The 26,419-nt window shown below is 41.1% G+C and overlaps 1 protein-coding gene across 1 annotated transcript in view; it reads right to left on the bottom strand.

The window, feature by feature from the left end:
• Positions 1-26,419, bottom strand: part of LOC126235078 (esterase E4-like) — a 317,082-nt gene that overhangs the window by 91,955 nt on the left and 198,708 nt on the right. The window contains exon 10 of the mRNA XM_049943812.1: positions 9,471-9,647. Within this exon, the coding sequence (XP_049799769.1) occupies positions 9,471-9,647 (177 nt within the window). The remainder of the gene's footprint in view (positions 1-9,470; positions 9,648-26,419) is intronic.

Raw genomic sequence — 26,419 nt, 5'->3', positions numbered from 1 at the left:
GGAAGCCATTGAGCTTAAATCTGGAAACAGAAACTTGCTGAAACACCTGCCGTTTTGTTCCTGTATGGAAATCTGGTTCTTGATGTGATTACTACACATTTTGCTCCTCCTTCAGGCCTTCAGCCCGCCCACTCAAAAGCTAAAGAAATAGTGTGAGACTACCTGAAGGAAGATGGAAACTGTCTTTGTCACTAAGTATGTTTATTCAGATTAACAGTTCCGACCTTTATCAAGATCAGCTTCAGGTTTATTATCTGATTACTATGAATCGCAATTGATCAGCACGGAGAATAAAATCAGGGGCTAAAAAGCTGTTTCCATTATTTTGCTTCGTTTTTGAGTTCAAATTATAGTATAGTAGTCCTTTTTCTTATATTCTTTTTGCTTTAGCCCAACACAACCGCAAGGAACTTTCGTCACGACCAAAAACGACCACACGCTGCCTAATATTTTCGGGTAGTTTCTGTTCACTTCCTTTTCCGGTCTCTCAGACGACTACTGTCTATATAGTTTTATTCTTACAAAAACAAAAGGATGAACAGTAACCAGATACTGTTAGAGGGCCGTTAACGGTTTCCAACATGAAAAGTTGTCTGCCGATGAATCTGTTGGTTGGAAACCGTTAACGGCCCTCTAAAAAGACGTAATTAACAGTATCGGGTTACTGTTCATTCTTTTGTTTTTGTAAGAATAAAACTATATAGATGGTAGTCGTTTGAGAGTCCGAAAAAGAAAGTGAATAGAAAGTACAAAAAAAAAGAGGATGAATCTCTTGCCAATTTGTTCCTGTATAGGAATATAGTTCTTGATGTGATTACTAAACAGTTTGCTCATCCATCACGCCTACAGCCCTCCCACCAGAACTCTACAGAAGAAGGGAATTATCGAAATGAAGTGGAATGGAAGTATCCTAAATCGATAGATGTGATATACACGAACAGAAAAACAAATTATTACAGTTTCAAAAATACAGTTTCAGTTCTCAGATTATTGATGAGAAAGAGCTTCACAAAGTAAGGAAGTCAATAACGCGTTAGTCAACTTCTGCCCCCTATGCAGCAGTTATTCGGCTTGGCATTGCTTGATACAGTTGTTGGGTGACTACCAGAGGTATCTCCTACCAAATTATGTCTAATTGGTGCTTTACATCGTCAAAATCGCGAGCTGGTTGGAGGGCCCTGCCCATGATGCTACAAACCTTCTCAATTGGAGACAGATCCGACGACATCACTGGCCAAGAGAGGGTTTCGCAAACGAGAAAAGAAGCAGTAGAATCTCTCGCCGTGAGTGGGCGGGCTTTATGTTACTGAATTGTAAGCCGAGGATGTGTCATGAAGGGTAACAAAACTGGGCACAGAATATCATCGACATACCGCTGTGATGTTAAGAGTGTCACTGGTGACAACCAAAAGGGTCGTGCTATGAAAAGAAATGCCACCACAGACCATCAACGTGGTTCTTGGGCAGTTTGTTATTCCACGGGTGTTCGTGGTGGTTCCAGACACGTCTCAGCTGGTCACCGGGGCTCAGTTCGGAGCTCCAGTGAATGGGATTCCAGACCGAAAACGTGTCTGGAGAAACTCCAGACATCGGGATACCAACATGACTGTCGTCCGCCATACGGTCCGACAACCATTTCATAGCAGGACCCCACTGGCTGTCATCCGCGGCACCCTTGCAACGTAGCGGTATGTCAATGATATTCTACGCGCCATTTTGTTTCCCTTCATGGCAAGCCATCCTGAGCTTACACTCAGCAAGATAATGCCCCCCAGCACACAACTCTTTCTACTGCTTGTCTTCCTGCTTACAAAACCCTACCTTTGACAGAAAGGTCGCCGAATCTCTCTCAAATTGAGAACATTTGGAGCATTATGGGCGGGGCCCTCCAACCAGCGTGGGATTTTCACGATCTAATGCGCTGATTTCACAGAATTTCGGGCGGCGTCCCCCAGGAAGACGTTCAACAGCACTCTCCGTCAACGACAAGCCGAATAACTGCATTCATAATGACCAGAGGTGGACCAACGCGTTGTTGAATCGGTAAATTTATGAAGCTCTTTCTCAGGAATAAATTATCCAGCTTTTCTGAAACTGTAATTATTTATTTGTCTGTAAATGTACATCACATCTACTGATTTCTGTTCTGTTGGGATAATTCCTTCGTGGTGCGTCGTTTTACTTTTGTCTTAGAGTGTATATTACACGAGTCCCGGCGTCATGGTGTGAGGAGCCGTAGCATACAATGGGCGAACAACTCCATAGAGTTTATCTGGGGAACACTGAATTGTACATGACCAATCGTAATTCATCCTTTCGCCGTTCTTAGAAGGCGAGCTAGGCGTGCTCTTCCATTCGGACGATGTCGGTCCACACACCCCTGCCGTTCCCAAATATTTTCTTCAAAATGTTCCACCTCGGTGCTAGCGAGGTCATCAGATCTGTCGCCATAGGCAACGTGCGAGCCGTGACTGAGCTTGTTTAGTGGATTTTCACAATCGGTAACGTCCTACAGTGAAAACAGAAGAATGAAGTAGAGTGGACATTACGTTCCACGATAACATTCATCTGAATTGGAACGAATTGCAGGAAACGATTCCTGAGAGAATAAGGAGCAAAAAAGGTCAAAAAATGGTTCAAATGGCTGTAGGCACTATGCGACTTAACATCTGAGGTCATCAGTCCCCCAGACGTAGAACTACTTAAACCTAGCTAACTTAAGGACACCATACACATCCATGCCCGAGGGAGGATTCGAGCCTGCGACCGTAGCAGCAGCGACAAAAAAGGTCTCATGAACATATGGTCGCAATGCATTCGAAAGCAAATACACCCTCTTGGAGGTGGAGGTGAAAAATATTTCACAGTCCAGGTTTCAGTGTGAAAGCTCACATGAGAATACACTAAGCAAACAGTCCTAATATTTCAGCTCCACATTAAAAAGGGCAGTGTGATGCAGCACGATCATGGGGTAGCCCCATTACCCTTCATGCCACCAAAGACATGTCTCCCATCAGGGGAGATATGGTCAACTGTACGGAGTGCAGATTTGCCATCTGATGAAACTATTCGGACATCCCTATGTAATGCGGAACTGACCACTAGATGCAATGGGAGGCGGACCTTGGGAGAGGTTGGAAGTATTGCGTTGTCAGCAGAGAAGCAGTGACGGCAGAATGGCTCCGTCTGGAGAGCTCAGTGACATCGAACGTGGACAAGTCACTGGGCGTCACCTGCGTAACAGATCCATCAAGCATGTTTCAGTCCTTCTAAGCTCAACAGGTAGACTGTTGGTAATGTGATTGTGAAGTGGAAGAAACGACCATAGGTAAACCAAGACCCAGCAGACCTCATGTAATGACCGACAGGGACTGTGGAGCATTACGGAGAGTGGTTGTACAAAAATTGCGTTAAATCAGAGGAAGGAATCCCAGGTGAATTCAAAGCGGCATCAGCGCTCCAAACAGCACAATGAATGTACGTAGGGAGTGGAAAAGAATGAGGTACAATGATTGGGGAGCTACTTATAAGCCATACATTTCCGTAATCAGTGCTAAGCGACTGGACAGTGAATGATTGAAAACGAGTAATTTGGAGTATTAAATCATGCTGAATGCTGTGGCAGTCCGATGGACGGGTTGAGTTCGGCGAATGTCTGGAGAACGTTACCTGCCGTCATGCATAGTGCCAACGGCGAAGTGCTTTGGAGGTGGTCTTATAGTTATGGGAGTGTTTTCATTGGTTGGGATGTGGTTCCCTTATTGCACTTAAGAAAATGCTAAGTGCGGAAGGATATTAACTCATTTTACAGCATTGTATGCTGTATGCTGTGTAGAGTTGAGAAATAGCTCCGAGATGGTGACTGGTTACAAGAGCACGACGGCGTACCGTGTCATAAAGCAGCATCTGTGAGGAAGTTGTTTGTGGACTCTAGCATTCCTGAAATGTACTGGCCTGCCCACGTTTCAGAGCTGAACCCAATGATGAGGGATGTTTCAGAACGTCGACTTCGCTTCAGACCCCAGAATCCAACACTACCTTCTTTGGTTCCGGCTCTTGATGAAGAACGGACTGCCACTCCTCCACAGACATTCAGACACCTCATTGAAAGTGCCCCCAGCAGATTCAAGCCATCGTAAAGGTGAAGGGTCGACACACACCTTATTAATATCCCGATACTTTTGACAGACAGTGTACACCTTGACTGTGAGGCGTTGTGGATGGACGACTGATAGCACGAGACGGTCGCCAGTAATCGCTTTCCGCACACTGAGGCTGCAGTAGTGCTTGTAGTCCGCTGCCAGCATACCAAGCGGATCCTCTGTAGCCCACGTATCGGTGTTGTGAACGTTGATAAACCGCCTTTCGCAAAGGTAGCCTCTTACAGTATCGCTCAAAAATATTCTGTAGAGATAGTAAATTCGGAAAACAAATTCCTTAGGAGAAAATTTTAATGAAAGAAATTAACTACCAAATATTTATAATGTGTAATTTATTTTCTTACACGTATTATTTAATTCTAATCTTAGCATCAATAATAAAACACAAATGAAGAAATCTCATACGCTGAAAAGTATTTTGTTACAACTAAACACAAGGAAAATAATAAGTCTTGACCCATGATGTTCTTGGTTTAATATATGGTTGCATAGGAGTTTCCGTGCATTATTGTAGCACGCCTCGATGGCTTACACTCCACGAGTTTGGCCAATCGCGCCTGAGGCATCGTCTTCCATTGCTCTCACAATTATTTACAGAAATTCTCCTTTTTGATGCTGTTTTATTGACGAACACGTCCATCCAGCTCGCCCCAAAGATGTTCTACGATGTTTAAGGGTGGACTTTGGCTTCCTCATTCGAATACGTTTTCTCTGTGCTGCTTCAAAACTTCCTTACATAGCCAGAAGTGTGCTTCGGAGGGTAGTCGTGCTGGCATTAGCAATTAAGAGCCGTATTCCATCTTCTGTGAGGTATCATATGGTGTGTTAATATTTCACCGTACTCTAGACCATCCATTACAGCATGAGTTTCGACGAGAGGACCTACACCACATGTTGAGAAACAACCCCACGCCACGGTACTTCGTCATTCGTGGCTCATGGTGGGTACTTGGCACTTTCTGTCATTCCTCTTGTTTTGCGGCCGTCGAACGTACTGTATCCCGCCTGCAAAGAAGAGACTGACTTGCTTTTATCACTCTATAGAACGTTTGACCCTCTTTCAGTGGTCCATGACGCATACTTTTCAGCAAATTGTAGTATGTATTCCGATTTTTCGCACTTGTCATAGGTTTTCGAAAAGGTCGCCTGTACATTCAGATCTATAGATGCTAAACGACGTTTAAATGTCGAAACATGGACCTTCAGCCCGTGTTTTACCATCACGTATAGCCCGGGCTGACTTTTTGGAATCAGCCATTGATCGTCCTCGTCTGATTCTGTCATCTTTTTGGATGGTTCTTCGGAGCGGACCACTTCGTGCATTGTTATCTATTGTTCCCCTTATTTTATGAAGCTGGACCCAGACACGCACAAGCTGTTGTCAGATGACAAACTTCTTCGCAACGAAGGACTGAACTGGGCCTTGACTCAGTGTTGTTAAGACAGCTTGTTTGAAGTCAACTGAATATTCTTCAGTTTAAGGCATTGTTGTAAGTAAATAAAAATGTCAGAATCAGATTTGCTTCATGTAGTTAGGTTTGTCGCAGTCTTCCCAGTCCACAAAATAGCTAAGAATTCCTTGTTTACCTGCACTTGCCAATCAATACATGTAATAGCGGCGAGGTCAATCTGTCTTCTGTCTGAGCAATCTGTTTGATTTCGCGTATAGATAAAGGCGCCTACCAGCCTATTAATTCAACTACAAAATACTTTTGAGAGATACTGTATGTGAACAGAATGAATGACAGACACCTCAGTGAAAACCATGGTCATCTGCGTGACGAACCAGAAAAAAAAAATCGTATCAGCGTAGGCAAGCCCATAGGTAATGAGGCCTTCACGCGTTGTAATATGGATAGTGGCAGCTGTCGTAGTCTGGCTTACCTCATTCTGGTGGGCCATCTGCCTGTTCCTGAAATTGGGTTAAGAAATGGTTCAAATGGCTCTGAGCACTATGGGACTTAACATCTGAGGTCATCAGTCCCATAGAACTTAGAACTACTTAAACCTAACTAACCTAAGGACATCACACACATCCATGCCCGAAGCAGGATTCGAACCTGCGACCGTAGCGGTCGCTCGGTTCCAGACTGAAGCGCCTAGAACCGCTCGGCCACACCGGCGGGCTGAAACTGGAATTAGTATCAATGGTATATTATGTCCACCCTCGAGTAGGTGTTCCTCCTTCAGAACTCATGTCTGGCCATATGTCCATATTAATTTTGTTTACTCCTTATCCTCCCAGCTGTCGTTTCCTGCAGTCAGAACTTGCGCTTCATCTTCTATGTCCAAGCTGTCGGCGAGACGATAAACGATAATCTTTCTTCCATGTCTATGATTGTCTTTACACACAATTGTAGGACAGCATTTCAGCCACAATAGGCTGCACAAGATATAAAAAATGTCTAACACAAACAGTCCATAGGTGAGTGACTTTATACTACCATAATTTTCCGTGTACAACCGGTAAAATAACCGAATAGAACTTCATTTATGTGGTACCATGGCAGTGTAGCGAGAATTTTAATTTTCTTTTAATTATCTACATAGTCAGTATGGACAAAACAAGCTACCCTTCTTTGAACTTTCTCGATCTCCTCCGTGAACCCTATCTGATGTAGATCCCACACCGCACAGGAATACTCCAGAAGAGTGCTGACAAGGCAGTGTAAGCAGTCTCTTTTGTAATCTTGTTACATTTCGTAACTATTCTGCCAATAAATCGAAATCTAAGGTTCGCTTTCCCAACAACATTATCTATGTGATCGTTCCAGTTTAAGTTATTCGTAATGGTAATCCATAAGTATTTAGTCGAGTTCACAGCCTTTAGATTTGTGTGATTTATCGTGTACTGAAATTTAATGGATTTTCTTTTTTGTGCTCATGTAGATGACTTCACAGTTTTCATGATTTAGTGTCAATTGCCACTTTTTGCACCGTACACAGGTCTAGTATAAATCATTTTGCAAATCGTTTGGGTTATCTGATGACATTACACAACGTTCAATGACAGCATAATCTGCAAACAACCTAATGTAGCTGCTCAGATTATCTCCTAAATCGTTTGTGTAGATCAGGAACAACAGAGGGCCTATAACACTGCTTTGGGGCACGCCAGATCCTACTTCTGTCAATGATTACGAACTGTGACCTTTCTGACAAGAAATCACGAAGCTAGTTGCACAACTGATACTATACTCCTTAGGCACTCAATTTAATTAGAAGTTGCTTGTGAGGAATGGTGTGAAAAGCTTTCTGGAAAGCTAAAAATACTGAATAAATTTGACGTCCCCTGTCGACAGCACTCATTACTTCTTGGGAATAAAGAACTAGTTGTGTTTCTTCGAGATGATTCATAATGTTCGAGCAGAGTATATGTTCCAAAGTCCTACTGCAAATCGACGTTAATAATATGGCTCTGTAATTTAGCGGATTACTCAACACAGATCATGCAGTTGCTGAACAGCTCATTTCCTTTCTTGAGTAGTGGTGTGACTTGTGCAAGTTTCCAGTCTCTGGGTACGGATCTTTCTAAGAGCGAGAGGTTGTATATGATTGCTGAGTTCGGAGCTATTGTATCAGCATACCCTGCAACAAACATGTGTGGTATATATTCTGGACCGGAAGCCTTGCCTTTCTGAAGTTTTTTAAGCTGCTTAGCTATACCAAGGATATCTAGTTCTAAGTTACTCATGTTGGCAGTTCTTGATTCGAATTTTGGAATATTTTCTTTGTCTTCTTTTGTGAAGGAATTTCGGAAAACCGTGTTTAGTATCTCTGCTTTAGTACCGCTGTTATCAATAACATTACCATCGTTATCACGCAGTGAAAGTATTGATTCCGTCTTACCACTAGTGTACTTTACATACGACCTTTGGGTTTTCTGTCAGGTTTCGACACAGGGTTTCGTCGTGGAAACTATTAAAAGCATCTCGCATTGCAGTTAGCGTTAAATTTCGAGCTTCTTTAAAACTTCATCAATCTTGGGAATTTTGCGTTCTTTTAAATTTGGAATGCTTTTTTCGTTGCTATTGCAATAGTGTCCTGACCTCTTTTGTGCAGCATGGCGGATCAGTACAATCTCTTTTAATTTATTTGGTGTAAATATCTCAACTGCTATCGATACTGTTTCGTTGAATTTAAATTATATTTGGTCTACGCTTACGTAATCAGATTGGAAGGAACGGAGACTGTCTCTTAGGAAGGTATTAGGTGAACTTTTTATCTGATTTTTTAAATGGATGTTTTTTGCTTTTATTTTTAATAGATTTGGATGTTGCGGTGTTCAGTCTAGCTACAACAACCTTGTGGTCACTAATTCCTGTATCTGTCGTGATGCTCCCTATTTCGTCAGGATTATTTGTTGCTAAGAGGTCAACTATGTTTTCACAACCATCTACACTCAGATTAGGCTTTGAACGGGTTGTTCAAAATAATTTTCTGCGAAGGCATTCAGTACGGTATGGAACGACTTTTTATGCCTACTGCCGACTTCAAACATTTATTTTCGCCAACATATCGAAGATAGATTGAAGTCACCACCAACCGTAATTGCATGACTGGAATACCTATTTGAAATGACTCATGTTGTATTTAAACTGTTCAGCAACTGTATGATCTAAGTCGAGGGGTTGGGAAAAGTAATCTGTTATTAATTTATTCCGGTTTTCAAATATAACCTGTACCCGTGCTAACTCACAGGAAATATGTACTTCAATTTCACTACAAGGTAAACTACGTATGACAGAAATAAACACTCCACCACCAACTGTATTTAATGCACCCTGTCCGAACGCGGTAAGAACCTTGGTAAAAATTTCGGATGAACTTATTTCCGGCTTTAGCCAGCTTTCCGTACATATAACGATTTGAGATTCAGTGCTTTCTATTAGTACTTGGAGCTCTGGCTCTTTTCCATGACTGCTACGACAGTTTACAGCTATAATATTGATTGTTCCCATGTGTACCCTCTTCTTGTGTTACAAAATGTTATGTTTAATTACTATTTCTTGCAGTGATTCAAGGTCCATAAATGCTTGATGATGCTAAATGGTACTGTGAAATAAATAATAAATGAAAATAAACAATATATTTGTTGTGGAATAGTTAGGCTATCGGTCTACAATGATTAAGAAAGCTTCAGATAATTTTAAAAAGTATCACGCAACGGTGTTTCCCATCTGAAGTGTGTTATATATTATAAGCAACAGAAGGACACGTCTCTGTAGCCGAGATCTTGAAGAGCAGAGGCCTGGATGAGGAATCGTAGGACAATTTTCCATGTCATACGCTTAATGTGGATCGTTTTACCTTCGGAAAGCGGAGACAGCATGTGGAAGCCGACCGAGGCGGCTCCTGCGCCGACACCGAGCAGCGTGACAACGGCGGGATCTCCGCCGAAGGCCGCTATGTTGTCCCGCACCCAGCGCAGAGCCGCCACCTGGTCCTTCAGGCCGTAATTCCCAGAGTCGTGCGTGCCCAGGAAACCTGTTGACCAACACGAGAATCAAGTGAAACAAGGCACAAAAAACGTTCACTTTGTGTAAAAGGTTCACGGGCATAACTCGCCATCTTCAGGCGCTGCTGTGATTTTCTGTTGTGGCTTGTTAATTTATACGCTGGTTCACTAGAAAAGCACAACTGCCGATGGTGGGGCTGTAATGTCATCGTAGAAGACGTTGATACCCACAGCTCACTGCCACAGAAACGGGATGCATACTCGGCGTGGTTTCGCCACGAACGACGGAACAGATTTGAGATTTCACGACAAATGGTCCTCGTTACATTTGCTGCTGGTCAGTATATATTAAATGCTACAGTTCACTTCAAAGAGATACCATGCCCCATAAAAGCCACGTTTTAGAATATTCGATAATAATTACAGTAGAATTTTAACTATCGGATGTATAACGGGGATATTTTACACCTGGCAAGCCTCCGTTCTCTCAAGAAATTGTCTTAAAATTTATTTATTACACTTCATGTCCTGTGTAATCCTTGGAAGTACAATTTACTTTCTTCAGAAGGTACGTTTTTTTATTGAAAGTCAAAATAGTTATTTAATTTTATAAATATTGTAGTCTTACTCGCGTAGTGCATAACAGGGATCTTTTAGACACCGCCGCGAACAGTTATTTTCACGATACTTCATTTCTGTTCTACCAGAATTGAGTGTTAAAGTAGCTAGATTGTTGATAACAGTCATCAGTTTGGCATAATTATTCTCAAAACCACTGTGAAAGCTATGTCTCAGAAGTAGAGTAAGAACTATAGCCCAGTACTCAACTGAGGGTATGTGTATTTCTCAATGTCAAAACACTTTTACATGAACATAAGTTTTCTATCATAAACAGAATGAGTATCTAAGATACTGTTGTTCCTTACATAGAACACAGCTGTATACCATACTACCTATAAAGACAGAAGAACGTCTGAAGTAAGCACATATGATCAAAACTTTAAATCAATCATTACTGAATAGCTTGAAGATTAAACTTCCTCTGATCAAGAAGACTAGAAATTTAGACACTGATGGTCATCAGAATAAGGAACCAACATCTTATAGCGTCCTGTGTGATTCAAGCAGAGAAGAATTAGATGGCAGAGACTACAAAATTGTTGATTTCCTTATCGGTCATGATGGAAATCAACAGAGTGAATCACTATCACCAATGAACAGAATACGAATACATTGTATCATGAAATTCCATCTTATCCAGTAGAGGTAATACAACTACACCAAAAGGAAAATACACTCAAAATAAGGCTTCGATGACCTGGGGCTTTTATAAACATAATTTTCGTCTGAAAGACAATTTGACATTTGTACGTTGTGTGACCAAAAAGAACAAATGTGCGACGATGCTAAGTCTCTGCAAAACAGAGCCATCCTAGATGAAAGACGTAAAAACAACATTATTCAACAATGAATTTACATCAGAAATTGATTGTCTTGGCCAGAAGGCAAGCACATACACTTGGAAGAGACCATCAAAAAGATTGTACTTTGTGTTACAGACAAACGTATTGGATATATTAGCAATAAATATCTAGCGCTTATTTTCACACTTATCCCAATAGCATGGAAGGCAGATCTGATAAAAACAGAACTTTTCTCATATGGAGAGGAGAATCAAGAGGCAACGTCCCTAAATAAAGTTCTATAAGCCACGACACCTTGTGGAATTAGTAAGCAACGGACGAAGATTTCGGTAACTGAAAGATCACCAAAAGGAGGATAAATCATGTGCCCAAATCTATAACACAGAAAACCGGTCAACCATTCTGCAAATGCAAATACAAAATAAATAAATAAATAAATAAATAAATAAATAAATAGATAAATAAATAAATAAATAAATAAAACAATAAAAAAATAAAAATGCCAGGAACATAGTGAAATTATTTGTGAAGAGTATTACTTTTAATGAGTAAATGTTATGGTGTGGTTCAGTTAAACTGACAAGTTAATTATTCAACTATGGAAAATTGTAACACAATTTATAATATTGTATTTCATATTACTCTAAAATAAAAGTAATAATAATACATACTGTCCTATTCATTCTATGTCACCAACCCCTTTAAAATCCATACTAATATTATAGATGCGAAAGTAACTCTGTTACACTTTCACGACTAAACTGATGAAACAATTTTGATGAAATTTAGTATGGAAATAGCTTGAACGCTGAGGAAGAGTACAGTCTACTTCAGAAGATGTGTAGTATAACATATTTATTGGTTTGAAGAATATAACGCCAAATAAGGAACGACAATTACTCTTTGAAAAAGTTGTTTACTCTTTGAGTTTTGAACTTTGTCCTATTCGTGAAAATGTAATTATTGGTTCGAATGATCCACGTAACGTGATTCAACGCAATCAGTACAGTGCTTACACTATTATCAGCGTATTTAATTCATACTTCCATACTAATACCAATATTACAGATGCGAAAGTAACTCTGTTATGTTTTCATGACTCTACTGCTGAACCAGTTCGAATCAAATTTGGTACGGAGGTACCTTGAACCCTGAGAAGACGATAGGCTACGATGGAATGTTTCATTATCTTTTTCAGTGTTATTAATACTTTTAAATATGATATAGGTGAGCGGGATGAAGGTGGCGCTGGTACTAATGTCGAAGACTCTTTGTGTTTATAGATCTTTCCGTGACAGTGCGTAACAAATGTTACTGTGCGTGCGGTTAATGATACTGATTAGCTGCATTCCCTGGCATAGTTGGAGAGTTTTTGTGGAAATACAACAATAAAATCCGACGGCGATCCCGAGAACCACATTTAAAAGAACCATATTTAAAACTACTACGATATGCCTCGAAACATAGATCGAAGAGTACTCGAGCTGCGATAGTTACTCGAACGCAACAAACGTCGGAGCAATCTCGATTCCGCCGGACGTAAGATGCAGAACGTCAGGCGGCCGTAAGAGCTACTGAGACAGCAGAAGAGTTACAAGCCCGTCGCATTTTTTTATGCTGATAATCGAGCATCTCTTATAGACGCTTGACTCACGACGACGGCATCATTTAATGGCTATACGACAAACAGAGAGACATCGTGCCATTCCATCTAGGACGTTGGAGGCTTTTAGTGAGGCTGTATTTCGTTGAGATCCATTAACTGACTATGTTAATCATCGATTAGTCATCTTAGGGAGAATGGACGAAAAATGTAGGCATTGCCATGCGCTGAAATTAGAAACGGATGCTAAGTGTTGCTCTGGTGGCAAAATCTCACTTCCAGTACTAGGAACCCCTTTAAACTTTGCTTCTATAGGAATGTAATGAATTGATGAGCTTTTTTTAAAAAAAATAGAAAATGTAATGCATGCTTTCAGATCACTTCATTTGGTTGGGATGCAGAAGTCAAAACGCCAGGTCTTTCGACGACTTCTACGATACAAGGTCAAATTTTCCACAGACTTGGCTCTTTGCTTCCACCAAATATAAAGTCATCACCAACGAAATAGACTGCAGGTGTAAATAATATCCAAGGGATGGAAAATGAGACGATGTGGAATAACGAGAGAATTTATTAATTATGTACCAACACTACAAACATATACACATATACATGTACATATCTATATCACCATATACCCAGCTATTTATAAATTACTAGCATATTTCGCCACCAACATTCATCGTAACTGAATTACTGATATGCGAGTTTACTGATATGCAAGTTCAGCCGTTGGTAACAGCTATTTTATAATTGCTTAATTCCAATATTTGATACTTATTTCAAGGTAGGGGTCTTAAAGACCCCTCTCGTGCATTTCTGCTAGTTTAGCCACTTATGGATCCAAGAGTTAATGAAAATTTGTAAAATGTTTCTAATGAAATTTTTTTCTCTCGTTACACATGCTCCATTTTAGTAACAAAAGCATGTAACATAGGTAATACAAATATTTAAAAATTGAAATATTTGTATAATTATCGTATACACGTCACACTCTTGTCGAATCAGGTGTTTTCGGAATTCTGATAAGATTTTGATGATTTGAGCCAAAGAAACTGAAATTAGGAATTACTCCACGTAGTTCGACTGCCCTTCAAATCTCCTAAAAGGCTCTCCAGCTGTGCCTGAGGAGCTAAAAAGTAATAATGGTTTAACGAATTGTTTAGATAACTTCAATTAATTTTATTTTTTTAACTACTCGTAGAACATTGCCATGAATATTATTTGTGACATTTGTTATGGCCGAATCGACTTCTTTCCTCAGACAAAGTTTATCCTGCATTTGAAAATATCCTTTTTGAATGCACAGATCTAGCAAATACGCATAGTCTTCTAGGGCCAATGAGTATAAATGTGGATAAACAAGCTGTCTTTCCATCGGATACGACAGAGGATCCACATCTTCGGGAAGCAACATGTAAGAAATGTATTTGTCAGTTTGAGTGTAGACTGCTAACGAAGGTTCAATCATACGAACCAGGTTCTCTGATATGTGAGTGGCTCGAGGACTTTTAACTAACAGAACGTTGACCTCGACAGCGAGTGTGTAGCAGAGACAAGTGTCGTCGTGATGCCTCAGGGAAATGTGGTAGGGCCGCTCTTGTTCTCCGTGCACAGAAACGTACAGACTGATAGGGTGAGCTGCAATCTGCGGCTGTTTGCTGTTGGCGCTGTGGTGTATTGGGAGGTGTCGTCATTGAGTGGTTGAAAGAGGATTCAGGATAGCTTTGACAGACTTTCCGTTTGGTGTGATGAATGGCGGTTTTCTCTTGATGTAGAAAAATGTAAGTTAATGCGGATGAGTAGGAGAAAGAACCCTGTAATGATCCAATAAGGTATTTGCCGTTTGCTGATTGACACAGTCGCGTCGATTGAATATCTAGGCGTAACGTTGCAAAGCGATGTGAAATGGAACAAGCGCATGAGATTGCTAGCAGGGAAGGCAAATGTTTAACTTCGGTTAATTGGGAGAATCCAAGGAAAGTTTAGCTCGTCTATAAAGAAAACGGTGATAGAACGCTAGTGCGACCTGTTCTTCAGTATTGCTCGAGTGTTTGCAATCCCCACCAGGTCAGAGTAAGGGAAGAAATCGAAGCAATTCAGAGGCGTGTTGCTGTATTAGTTTCCGGTATGTTTGATCAATATGCGAGAATTACTGAGATGTTACGGGAACTCAAATGGAAGTCCCTGGACAGAAGACAACGTTCTTTTAGAGAAACTCTATTGAGAAAATTTAGAGAACCAGCATATACAGAATGATTCTGCTGCTGCCAGTCGTCTTTCCCTCGCTCTGTTTGCGAATGGAACAGGAAAGGAAATGACTAATAGCTATTAAAGATACGCTCAGCCATGCACTTTGTGAGGGCTTGGAGAGTTTATGTGTGGATGTAGTTAGCCTTCGAATCATAAGTATCTGTTGTTTTAGGCACTTGTTTGTACACTGCCTCAAAAAGAAAGTGAAGCACGCAGAAGGAAAAGAGGAAACAAAATGAAGCTTTACTGGTTGAGAGACTATCTGTTGTTATTCCAGTGATAATTCTTGTCCAATTTACAGAGAACCTGGTAATATGAGCCTTCTCATCAGAGTGACGTTGCACTTGATCTAGTCTGAATGCATGCACTGATTCGGTTGGAAAGCGCGTCAACAGCCGTTTTATCTTCTCTTAAGGTGAATGGCCCACAACTGTTCTGACTGGCACTAAAACGGAGTTGACTTCCAAGCTGGCCCCACGCATGCTGTACTGGGAACAGATCTGCAGATCTTGCTAACCACTGGATTACATCAACATCAAGCAGACAGTTCATAGAGACACATGCCAAGTGTGCGCGAGCATCGTCCTGTCGAAATATGGCACAAGGATCTCTCGCACGAGAGGTAAGACCTGAGGACGGAGAATGTACGTGACGTACTTTTGTGCCGTCAGAGTTGTCTCAAGCACCGCTAGCCGTGACCTGAAGTTACACCCAGTGGCTCCCCGCACCCTAACGTCAGGTGTGCCTCTCAAAAACATCGGAAAAATTGGCCTTTCCCCCAGTTCGCCGGCATACTCACCGGCGATGGTCATCCGAGGTGGTGCAGCACTGCATTTCATCGGTGAACACAATGCGATGCAGTTCATCAGCAATCCATGCTTCTCGCTCACGGCGCGACTCCAAACGCAGCCGTTTGTGCTGTGCTGTTAACGGCAGCCTACGCACGGGACGGTAATTCCAGAGCCTTACTGTTGCTAATCTCTGAACAATGTTGTGGAATGAAATAGAATGTTTTATGAAGTTGATTACTTGTTCTTGGGTGGCAGGCGTCGATTTGAAGGGGTTGCGATATGCTTGGTGCACAATACGGCGGTCCCACCTTTTGGTAATCAGATGTGGTCGACGGAACCTTGAGTATACTTGCCTCACGTTCCGTATCAGTCTAACATGGGGGCACTGCCACGTCCGATTGTCCCAAAAATCTGGATATTGCCTGATTCGACCAGCCGTTCACATGGAAACCCACAATGAGGCCTCTTTCAAACTCTATCAGCGCTGTACCACACTAGACAAATGCTTTCTGTTGCTCGTTCTACCTGTCAGAGAGAATTATAACTCTACTCACTTACAAATCCACTAGTGATGTGCACGTGTATGAAGCTACATTAACATCCGCTCTTGTCTTCTGGGCAGTTCATTTTTTTGTCAAGCAACGTAGAAGGCTTCCTACAAATTAAAATTTCTTGTAGGAAAAAAAGAAGAAGATTATTATGGTGATGATGATGGTGATGATGATGATGATGATGATGATGATGATGATGCAAGGTGCACTTGAAGAGGAGTTTAGTTAAACAGGTTTATTACCATTTCCTTGAGCTAACAATAGCCTAATTTTAGTCACGATTCCTATGATGGAATCATAGGCCTGCAAATATTTCGTGTTGAGTTCTATGAAACAGTATTTTCAATGTGAATCAAGTAATGTATTTCGGCCAATAACAATCAACATAATAGCAAATCACTCTTCAGCAGCTTTTATAACTCACTCAGACATTTCTATTGCTGGGGGCGGCAACCCTTCCCGGTTTTGAAACGCAGACGCCAATGTCAGAGGTTTTTTGACAACGAAAGAGTTTGCTTTAGTGATTTCGTGAAAGATTTGAAATAATGTTATTAAATATTCAATTATGTCTCACTCCACTGGCGACTACTTACGTTCATACTTTCCGAGAACAGCTAAAGTGGAAATTACGGTCGTTCAGTTTTTAAAATCCCGGACTAGCGTATCTAAAATCAAGTTCCAGCAACTCAAGAGGTATGTATTTGATTTAAAAATAAAATTATGATAATTCTTAAATTACCTGGTGTGAACACTAAATCAGCCGGCAATCTAAGGTTTTGAGAACGCAATGAACAAAAGGGATCAGAACTTCATATCGAATGACGAGAAACGACTGACCGCTCAAAAAAGAACTAGACCGAGGCGGGAATGAAACCGACCTGAAGCTAACAATTCTTTAAAAGTCGTTGCTAGGTAATTCCGTTCAATTTAATGAACCATTCTTTTGGGACCGTTCCTTCACGAGTGACCCACCTATAATGCAGGGACTAGAGGTTGACCCCGAAAGTTAATAAACGTAACGTGTTGGGCGGGACTGGACGAACAGACCCATTACTGTTTGATTACACCACTGGCAATATACAATTTGAAACAGTAACATCTAGGAGTGACCGTTCAGAACCACATAACAATAACTGTAGGAAAAACAGATACAGGGCTCAGGATCATTGGTAGAATATTGAGCAAATTGTAATTTATTCACGAAAGGAGTAAGGTATAAAACACTTGTGCCAGCGATTCTTGAGAATTGCTCATCATTCTGGGACCCTTACCAGTTTCTTTTAATAGGAGGGACAGAGTTCCAGCGAAGAGCTGCACGTGTAGCAATTTATCGTATTCGGGATAAATTTGAAGCCGACTGTACTGTTCAGCACGTGCATAAGGAAAGGTCTGGCCGACCAAAAACATCAAGAAGTCCATCTTCCAGCGCTGCTGTGTTGCAACATGTTACTAGGTCACCTCACAAATCTGTGAAGCAGGGTGCACGTGAAAGCGGGATAAGCCGATTAAGCGTACGACGAATTCTGAAGGCTGGAAAGTGGAAAGTGTACGTTTCAAGATCGCTGCACGCTATGAAAGAAGACGACATGGATAGAAAGATAGTACTGCGAGTCATATGAAGGTACGCCTCACTAGGATGAATGGTTTGCAGGGATGGTTATCTGGTCTGACGAGGTGAAATTCAAACTAAACGGTACTGTAGACCGCCATAACTGCGTGCACAGGGCTCCTGAAAATCCTCACGTTCACCTGGACAAATATGTTAATCTAACTGGTGTTTGTGTGTGGCGTGGTCTGTCATCGAGCGGTTTGATTGGCCCCTTTCTTCATTGAAGGTACCGTAACTTGTGGGGTGCATCTTCATATGCTGCAATCATCGATTTTACATGCCATCCGAGAGGTGTTTAGGAATGAAAGATTTTACCTACAACAACACGGTGCTCCACCTCACTACGACAGAGATGTCAGGGCCTGCTTGGACGAAAATTTACCTGAACGATGGACAGGTCGAAGAGGAGCTGTCGTGAACCCACCACTGTCTACAGACCTTACAGCTCTTGACTTCTACCTGTGGGGGAACCTTGAAAAATGAAGTTTAACAACAGAAGCCAGCTACACTGAACGATCTACGAGAAACCATCGACGCGTCCTGTACGGCTCCCACACCGGCAACACTGACAGCTATAGTTCGATCAGCAGTCCAGCGCCATCGACGTTGATTGGCTGCTAATGGGGGCATTTTGAAAACTTAACATAACCTTTCCCCTGTGTAAGAACAGCAACTGGATTTTATTTTGTTCCATTAATATTGACAGTCAAAGAGTGTCTAAATTCAGACCCCTCTACATATGACACATCTAAAAGTGTGCACTTACAGTACATTAGAATAAATGTCTAAAACAATAGAGAAAACTTTTATATCTGATGCCTGTTTGTTCACTGAGTATGTATTGTGGTTGTTCTTTGAAGGCGCTATAAATTTGAATTTCTTCTAGAGGGTCCATTAATCTTTCTTTACCCTACACAGTTCATATAAAGATTCCCCGATGCTGTTGGTGTGATGATTGTAAAACTAACGTACGAATCGGGTTCCACGCCAACTACAAAGTAGGGACAATCATCAGAAACATAGCCCACAAAATAAAACCATTTACACAAACACGGGTTTATCAAATCAGATGTGGTGAATGTGAAAATCTCTGTGTGGTGCAAATAGGTAGATGTTTCTCAACCAGATTATGAAGGGACACAGATATAAGTGATAATGGTGTATTGTCATTCAGTGCACATCAACGAAACTACAATCTTAACACTAACAGCATCGAGGAACGCTTAAAAGTATTACATAGGGCACAGAAAGGCAGATTAATGACGCTCTAGAAGAAACTGAAATTTATAGTGCCTTCAAAGAACAACCACAATACATACACAATGAACAAAAAAGACCTCAGAAATTAAACTTTTCTCGATTGTTTTAGATATGTGATGTACACAATTCACTCACAATCGCAGTACATAAATGAAATATTGACTAGGTCGCTGACTAGCTGTTCTTTGATGTGCATATTACATTGTTATTCCTGCCTAACGTCAACCTATATATCAAATTTGTAAGTACGGTATGTAACTGTCAACAAACTATGTAACTGGTTGTACCCACTGTTAATCCCACTATAAATTGTTCTCATTACGTTGTATTATGTTTGTAGATGCTTGATAAACGTTCAGTGCCGAAATTACAATCGTAAAATAAAGTTCTAACAACTGAAAGCAGAATGATGTCATTTAAAAAAAAGAGAGAGACGCTTATCGAAGACAGAGAGAGAGAGAGGGAGAGAGAGAGGGGCCACGGCTCAGAAGTTCATGTGACGTGTAAGCTGGGTTAATGACGTCGCTGTGGATGTCACGCGATGGAAGATCGTCACACCTCTCTCTTACCAATATCTCAGCCGCTCTTCTTACTGGAGGGAGGAACCGCGAAGCCCAGCGTTGAAATCACAGGGGCTTTCTATTGGTGGCGGAGGAAAATATTTCTGACACACTGCTGCTTAGAATCGACACGAAAGGCCTCAGGAGGTGTCGTAAAGAGCGCGAATGAAACCACCCCTCCCTTGGGGTGTTCAGTTTTCCACATTCCGCACTCGAAAAAGAGAATTTGCAGTGAAATGTGCAACAGGATGATATTATAGACAACATTTGACCTGCCGACAGGCACCAGGCGAATCAAGTCTTCTGTAAGGACACTGCGGAGCTGCAACCGCAATGGACACGATCTCACCCATTTAGAGCGTAGTATGACAGCAGTTTTTGCTATGATATAAAGAGTGAAATCATTAGGGACCAATGCAAACTATTCGATGAAATTTGAACTGATCCGAACCAGGAAAGTGTGTTTATGCTTTTACATCCTTCATTTCCGGCACCCTCCTTAGGCGTCCGCGACATTGATACACGCGTGAGTAAAATAGCAAAGTGTTCCTCTAAGATCCCCTCTAGTTCGGCAACACCCTCGGTGCCGCCCGCGCACCTCTGTTGGGTAATTTAAAATTGCTTTTGTACGGAGACAATCATACACCGATCCCTACCTGCCCGCAGGATAAGCATCGATTTCAACACCTGTCTGATGCCGGAAGCGGGGAGCAGGCGCTAGTGTGGACGTGTGCAGGTTTGTATTGTCGAAAGGGAGGTCTTACAAGGAGAGGCCACGATGTTGGGATCAAGGACTTTGTACACCTTGAGCAGGCCATTAAAACAACATCATGTGCAAGTAGTAAAGCACACTATTTTGGCAATCCCGAGAAAATCGAGAGAGAAGTTTTACTCGTCTGTTATGTCACTAATGTATCTGCGCAAAGGGACTAGCCGTAAGAAGTCATTGTGGTAAAGATGACGCCGGCTCGGTAGCTCAGCGTGTTCGGTCAGAGGATTAGCTGCCTCTCTAATAAAAAACTGAGTGAATGCATCAACGACGAACTTGAACGAATGTCGTGGGACGTCAGCCCTGAACAAATGCAACGAACAATATCGAACAAAATAAGATTTAAAAAACAAAACAAAAAAAAAAGTTGTTAGCGATCGCGCGCTGTAAGAATGCCGCGGACGAGGCGACGTTTCGAGTCCTCTTAACAATTACTTTTTCATCTATATTTTTTTCATCACTTTTCTCATTATTTAATTGATATGACATTTGAGAGGTAATATAATGAAAAATGTAGAGGCTTATCTCACTAGGGGTAAGATAGATACTGCCTACAGGAAAATTAAAGAGAACTTTGGAGAAAAGAGAACCACTTGTATGAATATCAAGAGCTCAGATGGAAACCCAGTTCTAAGCAAAGAAGGGAAAGCAGAAAAATGGAAGGAGTATATAGAGGGTCTATACAAGGGCGATGTACTTGAGGACAATATTATGGAAATGGAAGAGGATGTAGATGAAAATGAAATGGGAGATACGATACTGCGTGAAGAGTTTGACAGAGCACTGAAAGACATGAGTCGAAACAAGGCCCCCGGAGTAGACAACATTCCATTGGAACTACTGACGGCCTTGGGAGAGCCAGTCCTGACAAAACTCTACCATCTGGTGAGCAAGATGTATGAAACAGGCGAAATACCCTCAGACTTCAAGAAGAATATAATAATTCCAATCCCAAAGAAAGCAGGTGTTCACAGATATGAAAATTACCGAACTATCAGTTTAATAAGTCACGGCTGCAAAATACTAACGCGAATTCTTTACAGACGAATGGAAAAACTAGTAGAAGCCGACCTCGGGGAAGATCAGTTTGGATTCCGTAGAAATGTTGGAACAAGTGAGGCAATACTGACCCTACGACTTATCTTAGAAGCTAGTTTAAGGAAGGGAAAGCCTACGTTTCTAGCATTTGTAGACTTAGAGAAAGCTTTTGACAATGTTGACTGGAATACTCTCTTTCAAATTCTGAAGGTGGCAGCGGTAAAATACAGGGAGCGAAAGGCTATTTACAATTTGTACAGAAACCAGATGGCAGTTATAAGAGTCGAGGGACATGAAAGGGAAGCAGTGGTTGGGAAGGGAGTGAGACAGGGTTGTAGTCTCTCCCCGATGTTATTCAATCTGTATATTGAGCAAGCAGTGAAGGAAACAAAAGAAAAATTCGGAGTAGGTATTAAAATCCATGGAGAAGAAATAAAAACTTTGAGGTTCGCCGATGACATCGTAATTCTGTCAGAGACAGCAAAGGACTTGGAAGAGCAGTTGAACGGAATGGACAGTGTCTTGAAAGGAGGATATAAGATGATCATCAACAAAAGCAAAACGAGGATAATGGAATGTAGTCGAATTAAGTCGAGTGATGCTGAGGGAATTAGATTAGGAAATGAGACACTTAAAGTAGTAAAGGAGTTTTGCTATTTGGGGAGCAAAATAACTGATGATGGTAGAAGTAGAGAGGATATAAAATGTAGACTGGCAATGGCAAGGAAAGCGTTTCTGAAGAAGAGAAATTTGTTAACATCGAGTATTGATTTAAGTGTCAGGAAGTCATTTCTGAAAGTATTTGTATGGAGTGAAGCCATGTATGGAAGTGAAACATGGACGATAAATAGTTTGGACAAGAAGAGTAGAAGCTTTCGAAATGTGGTGCTACAGAAGAATGCTGAAGATTAGGTGGGTAGATCACACAACTAATGAGGAAGTATTGAATAGGATGGGGGAGAAGAGAAATTTGTGGCACAACTTGACCAGAAGAAGGGATCGGTTGCTAGGACATGTTCTGAGGCATCAAGGGATCACCAATTTACTATTGGAGGGCAGCGTGGAGGGTAAAAATCGTAGAGGGAGACCAAGAGATGAATACACTAAGCAGATTCAGAAGGATGTAGGTTGCAGTAAGTTCTGGGAGATGAAGAAGCTTGCACAGGATAGAGTAGCATGGAGAGCTGCATCAAACCAGTCTCAGGACTGAAGACCACAACAACAACAACAACATAATGAAAAAAACACGTGCATTTTCATGAAGTTGTAGTGAATTTCATATGAGAGGTAATTTAGTGAAAAAGAAACCACGTGCATTTTCATGAAGCTCTTGTTAATTTCATATATTATTTGACTACTTACTATTTTTAATTAATTATCAGGTTTAAATTTGTAATTAAGTTTTCAAGGTCGAAGGACAGGCTTGGAAAGACCAAGTTAAACCACGATATATAATGGTGCGAATGACGTTATTTACGATCAGTAATATAGTAAGCCACAATGTGCCAAACCACAAGAATAATGTACATTTACTAGTCGGATGTGCTCGCGCCATCACACTTTGGAGGATGGTATTTGTCATGCAGACGCAGAAACAAAAATTGAAACTTCATACAAATAAACGTGTTTTTTTTTCATTACTCTACCTCTCAAATGTCATATAAATTAAATAATGTGACCAGTGATGAAGAAAAAAGAATATTAATTACGTTTGAGCGGGAGTCAAACCGTCACCTCACACACGTTCGTCTTACAAAGCTCTATCGCCAATCACTTGATCACCAGAAGCTCTAACGTCTGGCGTTTACGCACAGATTCACAAACCACATAATAGACGCATAAAACATCTCTTGCGATTTTCTCGGAATTTTCAGAATAGTGCACCTTGCTACCTGCAGGTTATATTGTTTTAATGGTCCACTAAAGATGGACAACGTATGAGGTAAATCTGTGATCCCAACATCGTGGCCGGCCGAAGTGGCCGTGCGGTTCTAGGCGCTGCAGTCTGGAACCGCGAGACCGCTACGGTCGCAAGTTCGAATCCTGCCTCGGGCATGGATGTGTGTGATGTCCTTAGGTTAGTTAGGTTTAACTAGTTCTAAGTTCTAGGGGACTAATGACCTCAGCAGTTGAGTCCCATAGTGCTCAGAGCCATTTGAACCATTTTTGAACCAACATCGTGGCTTCCCCTTGTTTGCCAATTTATTCATGTATGTGCCAACGTCTCAGACGCCACAGGCGAAGGCCGGAAAGGAAAGATGAAAAAGTATAAACACACTTTTGTGCTTCACATCACTTTCAAATGTCGTTGAATGGTTCTGAACGGTTCCTACTGGCTCCTCCCTGAATACCAGAAGAAAAATTGTGGTCACCTTGTAACGCTAAATCGATTAGAAGTAGGTTTATATTATGTAAGTGCGCATGTGCAATGATGGAGTGCGTATTCTTTGTTATTTAAAGTCCTTAATTTGTCACAGGAAAATTAGTTTTGTAATGTATGTATGAAAAAAGAAAATGATTTGTTAAAATGATAAATTATTATATGTGTATGTTCATAAAAAGAAAATGTTTATTGAAAGGTGGTTCATGCTAAGGGCACATGTATTTGTAAAATATAAAAGATGTAAGGAAGTCCCTCCGCAACGAAAGTGGCATGGCTCGATGTAAAAGGTGCTTTTGGCGTGCGAACTGAGCGGCTTCATGGTATGAACGGTAGGCAGTATGTGGCTAGCCGTAGCGCGGTACTTTTCAACGGTGCTAAGAGAGGCAATTGGAAGCTGCTTTACAATGGATTTGCCTCTTTACAATGGATTGGCCTTGGATGTGGATCTGGCTATTATTTGGTATTCTCGGCAGAAAGGAATGGCCCTAATATGGTGAAAATCCGACGCCAAGAAGAGAGTTTATAAAGCATTTGAACACCAAGAGCCGTGAGTACAGTTAGCGGAAATTCGCTTACCACCAATCTTCGCCACTGCTTCCCTAACTTCCAGTTAATTTGTGTGTAGTTTGAATAATAACCACAAAAACAAATTTGTGTCTAGAACCACATTATTATCCTGATCACGAACCTGTGCAGGGTCCTCACCTAAGTGCTACTAAAACCGAGTATCCTGATTTAAATGAACAATTCTTGTGTTCAATTGTTTTCAAATGATTTTTGGCCTAATGTAAAAGCAGGAGTAAAAGTTAAAGGTAAAACGATAAAAGTGAAGTCACATAGGATCTTGCTAAAGTATCCTTAGTTTATTACAAAGTATAATTTTGTGGAATGCAGTGCAAGAATGTGTAAATATTATTGTCTAAAATACCTGATTCACAGGTGATAAAAAGGCAAATAAGTTAAGCTAATTTTCAAAAGTAATGTGTTTCTGATTTATATCATGAATGGTTCCTTTTTTGAAGATGATTAAGCCCAATGTTGTGTTTCACTGTCTTACAAAGTAGATTATGAACTACTCCAAGTGAAGTGAATGATTATCTTTTTGAATTAGTCGTTTTTACTATATAATCAGAGAGAGTTGACTAGAGAAATTATACTAGTTTATGGGTCCCCATCATCTTCTTCACTTATTAGGGAAAAATTGAACTATTACTGTTGCTAAGGAAAACTGTTGTATGTAGAGGAGATTAAACAGTGTAAAAAAATGGCTCTGAGCACTATGGGACTAAACTTCTGAGGTCATCAGTCCCCTAGAACTTAGAACTACTTAAACCTAACTAACCTAAGGACATCACACACATCCATGCCCGAGGCAAGATTCGAACCTGCGACCGTAGCGGTCTCGCGGTTCCGGACTGTAGCGCCTTGAACCGCTCGGCCACCCCGGCCGGCTTAAACAGTGTATTTATGATATTATTCATCTTTATTGATTTTTTTTGTATATCAGTTAAGATAAAAGCCCCTCATGTCCAAATTTAGTTCTGCAATTCATGCGTAACATTTCGGTATTAGATTAAGTAATGCTCATGAGTGTAACTGTCATTGGTATGATATTGGTGCAAAATTACTTCATATAATTTACTGATGTGAGCGTTATTGGTAACTGCTGCTACACACAGTTCAGAGTGCACTGTGTCAGTTTGTATCCTGTTTGCTATTCAAAGGGAAATCTCAACGAAAGTAACTTCAATAACCAATATTCAATTTTCTTAAACCAAAATTTCCAAATTAATGTGCCTAATTGGGCTGGCGACCGTTCATTTTTTTTTCATTCACTTACGATTTTATCACTTCCATTAACTCCTAAGGTTAAAGTCCGTTTCGTTTTTTTCTGTTAATTTCACCAAATTCAAAATTGTAATCTGATACCTTTGTCTACTAGAGACTCGCGCGGTCATTCTTAAAAATCCTCCCAGAGGGTAACATTAGCTCGTTTCACGGTAAGTTAGTGTTATAACCGACAATCTAAACGGATGACAAAACATCCAGTGAGCTTTCAGTCCGTGATGTCCTTAGAGCAGGGATTAATCGTATGGGTTGTGTCAGTAGTGACAAAAGTTTCCAAGAATGTTCTCCTGTTGCTCATTGCACTGACAACTGTCGTCTTCGACCACAAAATGTTGGGAATCAACGCTCCAAGGGAAACGCTGGTTTCATCGACGCCCTTCATGCCACCTCCTGAGGCATTTTCATGTCGAGTCTGAGGAGCCATGTGTGTGAAATGTTTTCCAAGGCCACCCACAGAAAACCTAATTTCAGCGGTCGGCGTCGCGGTACTGACCCCCATCTGAGAGGCGTCAAAGCATGGGTTGAAATGTGGGTAACGGGGGATTTGACAACCTTCCCATCGTGTGACACATCCACGGTTGCGTTAATCAGAATAGTGATGAAATTTGGTGCCAATGTGACATCGTAACCCATCTTACACTTCACACGAACTTCTGAGCTCCGGCCTTTTTCGGCTGTGTCGACACCTTTCTGTTTGAAGCGTCGCCGCAAC

The sequence above is a fragment of the Schistocerca nitens genome, chromosome 2 (assembly GCF_023898315.1).
Source record: "Schistocerca nitens isolate TAMUIC-IGC-003100 chromosome 2, iqSchNite1.1, whole genome shotgun sequence".
In the NCBI taxonomy this organism is placed as follows: Eukaryota; Metazoa; Arthropoda; class Insecta; order Orthoptera; family Acrididae; genus Schistocerca; species Schistocerca nitens.
This window is presented reverse-complemented; position numbering and strand designations above follow the sequence as displayed.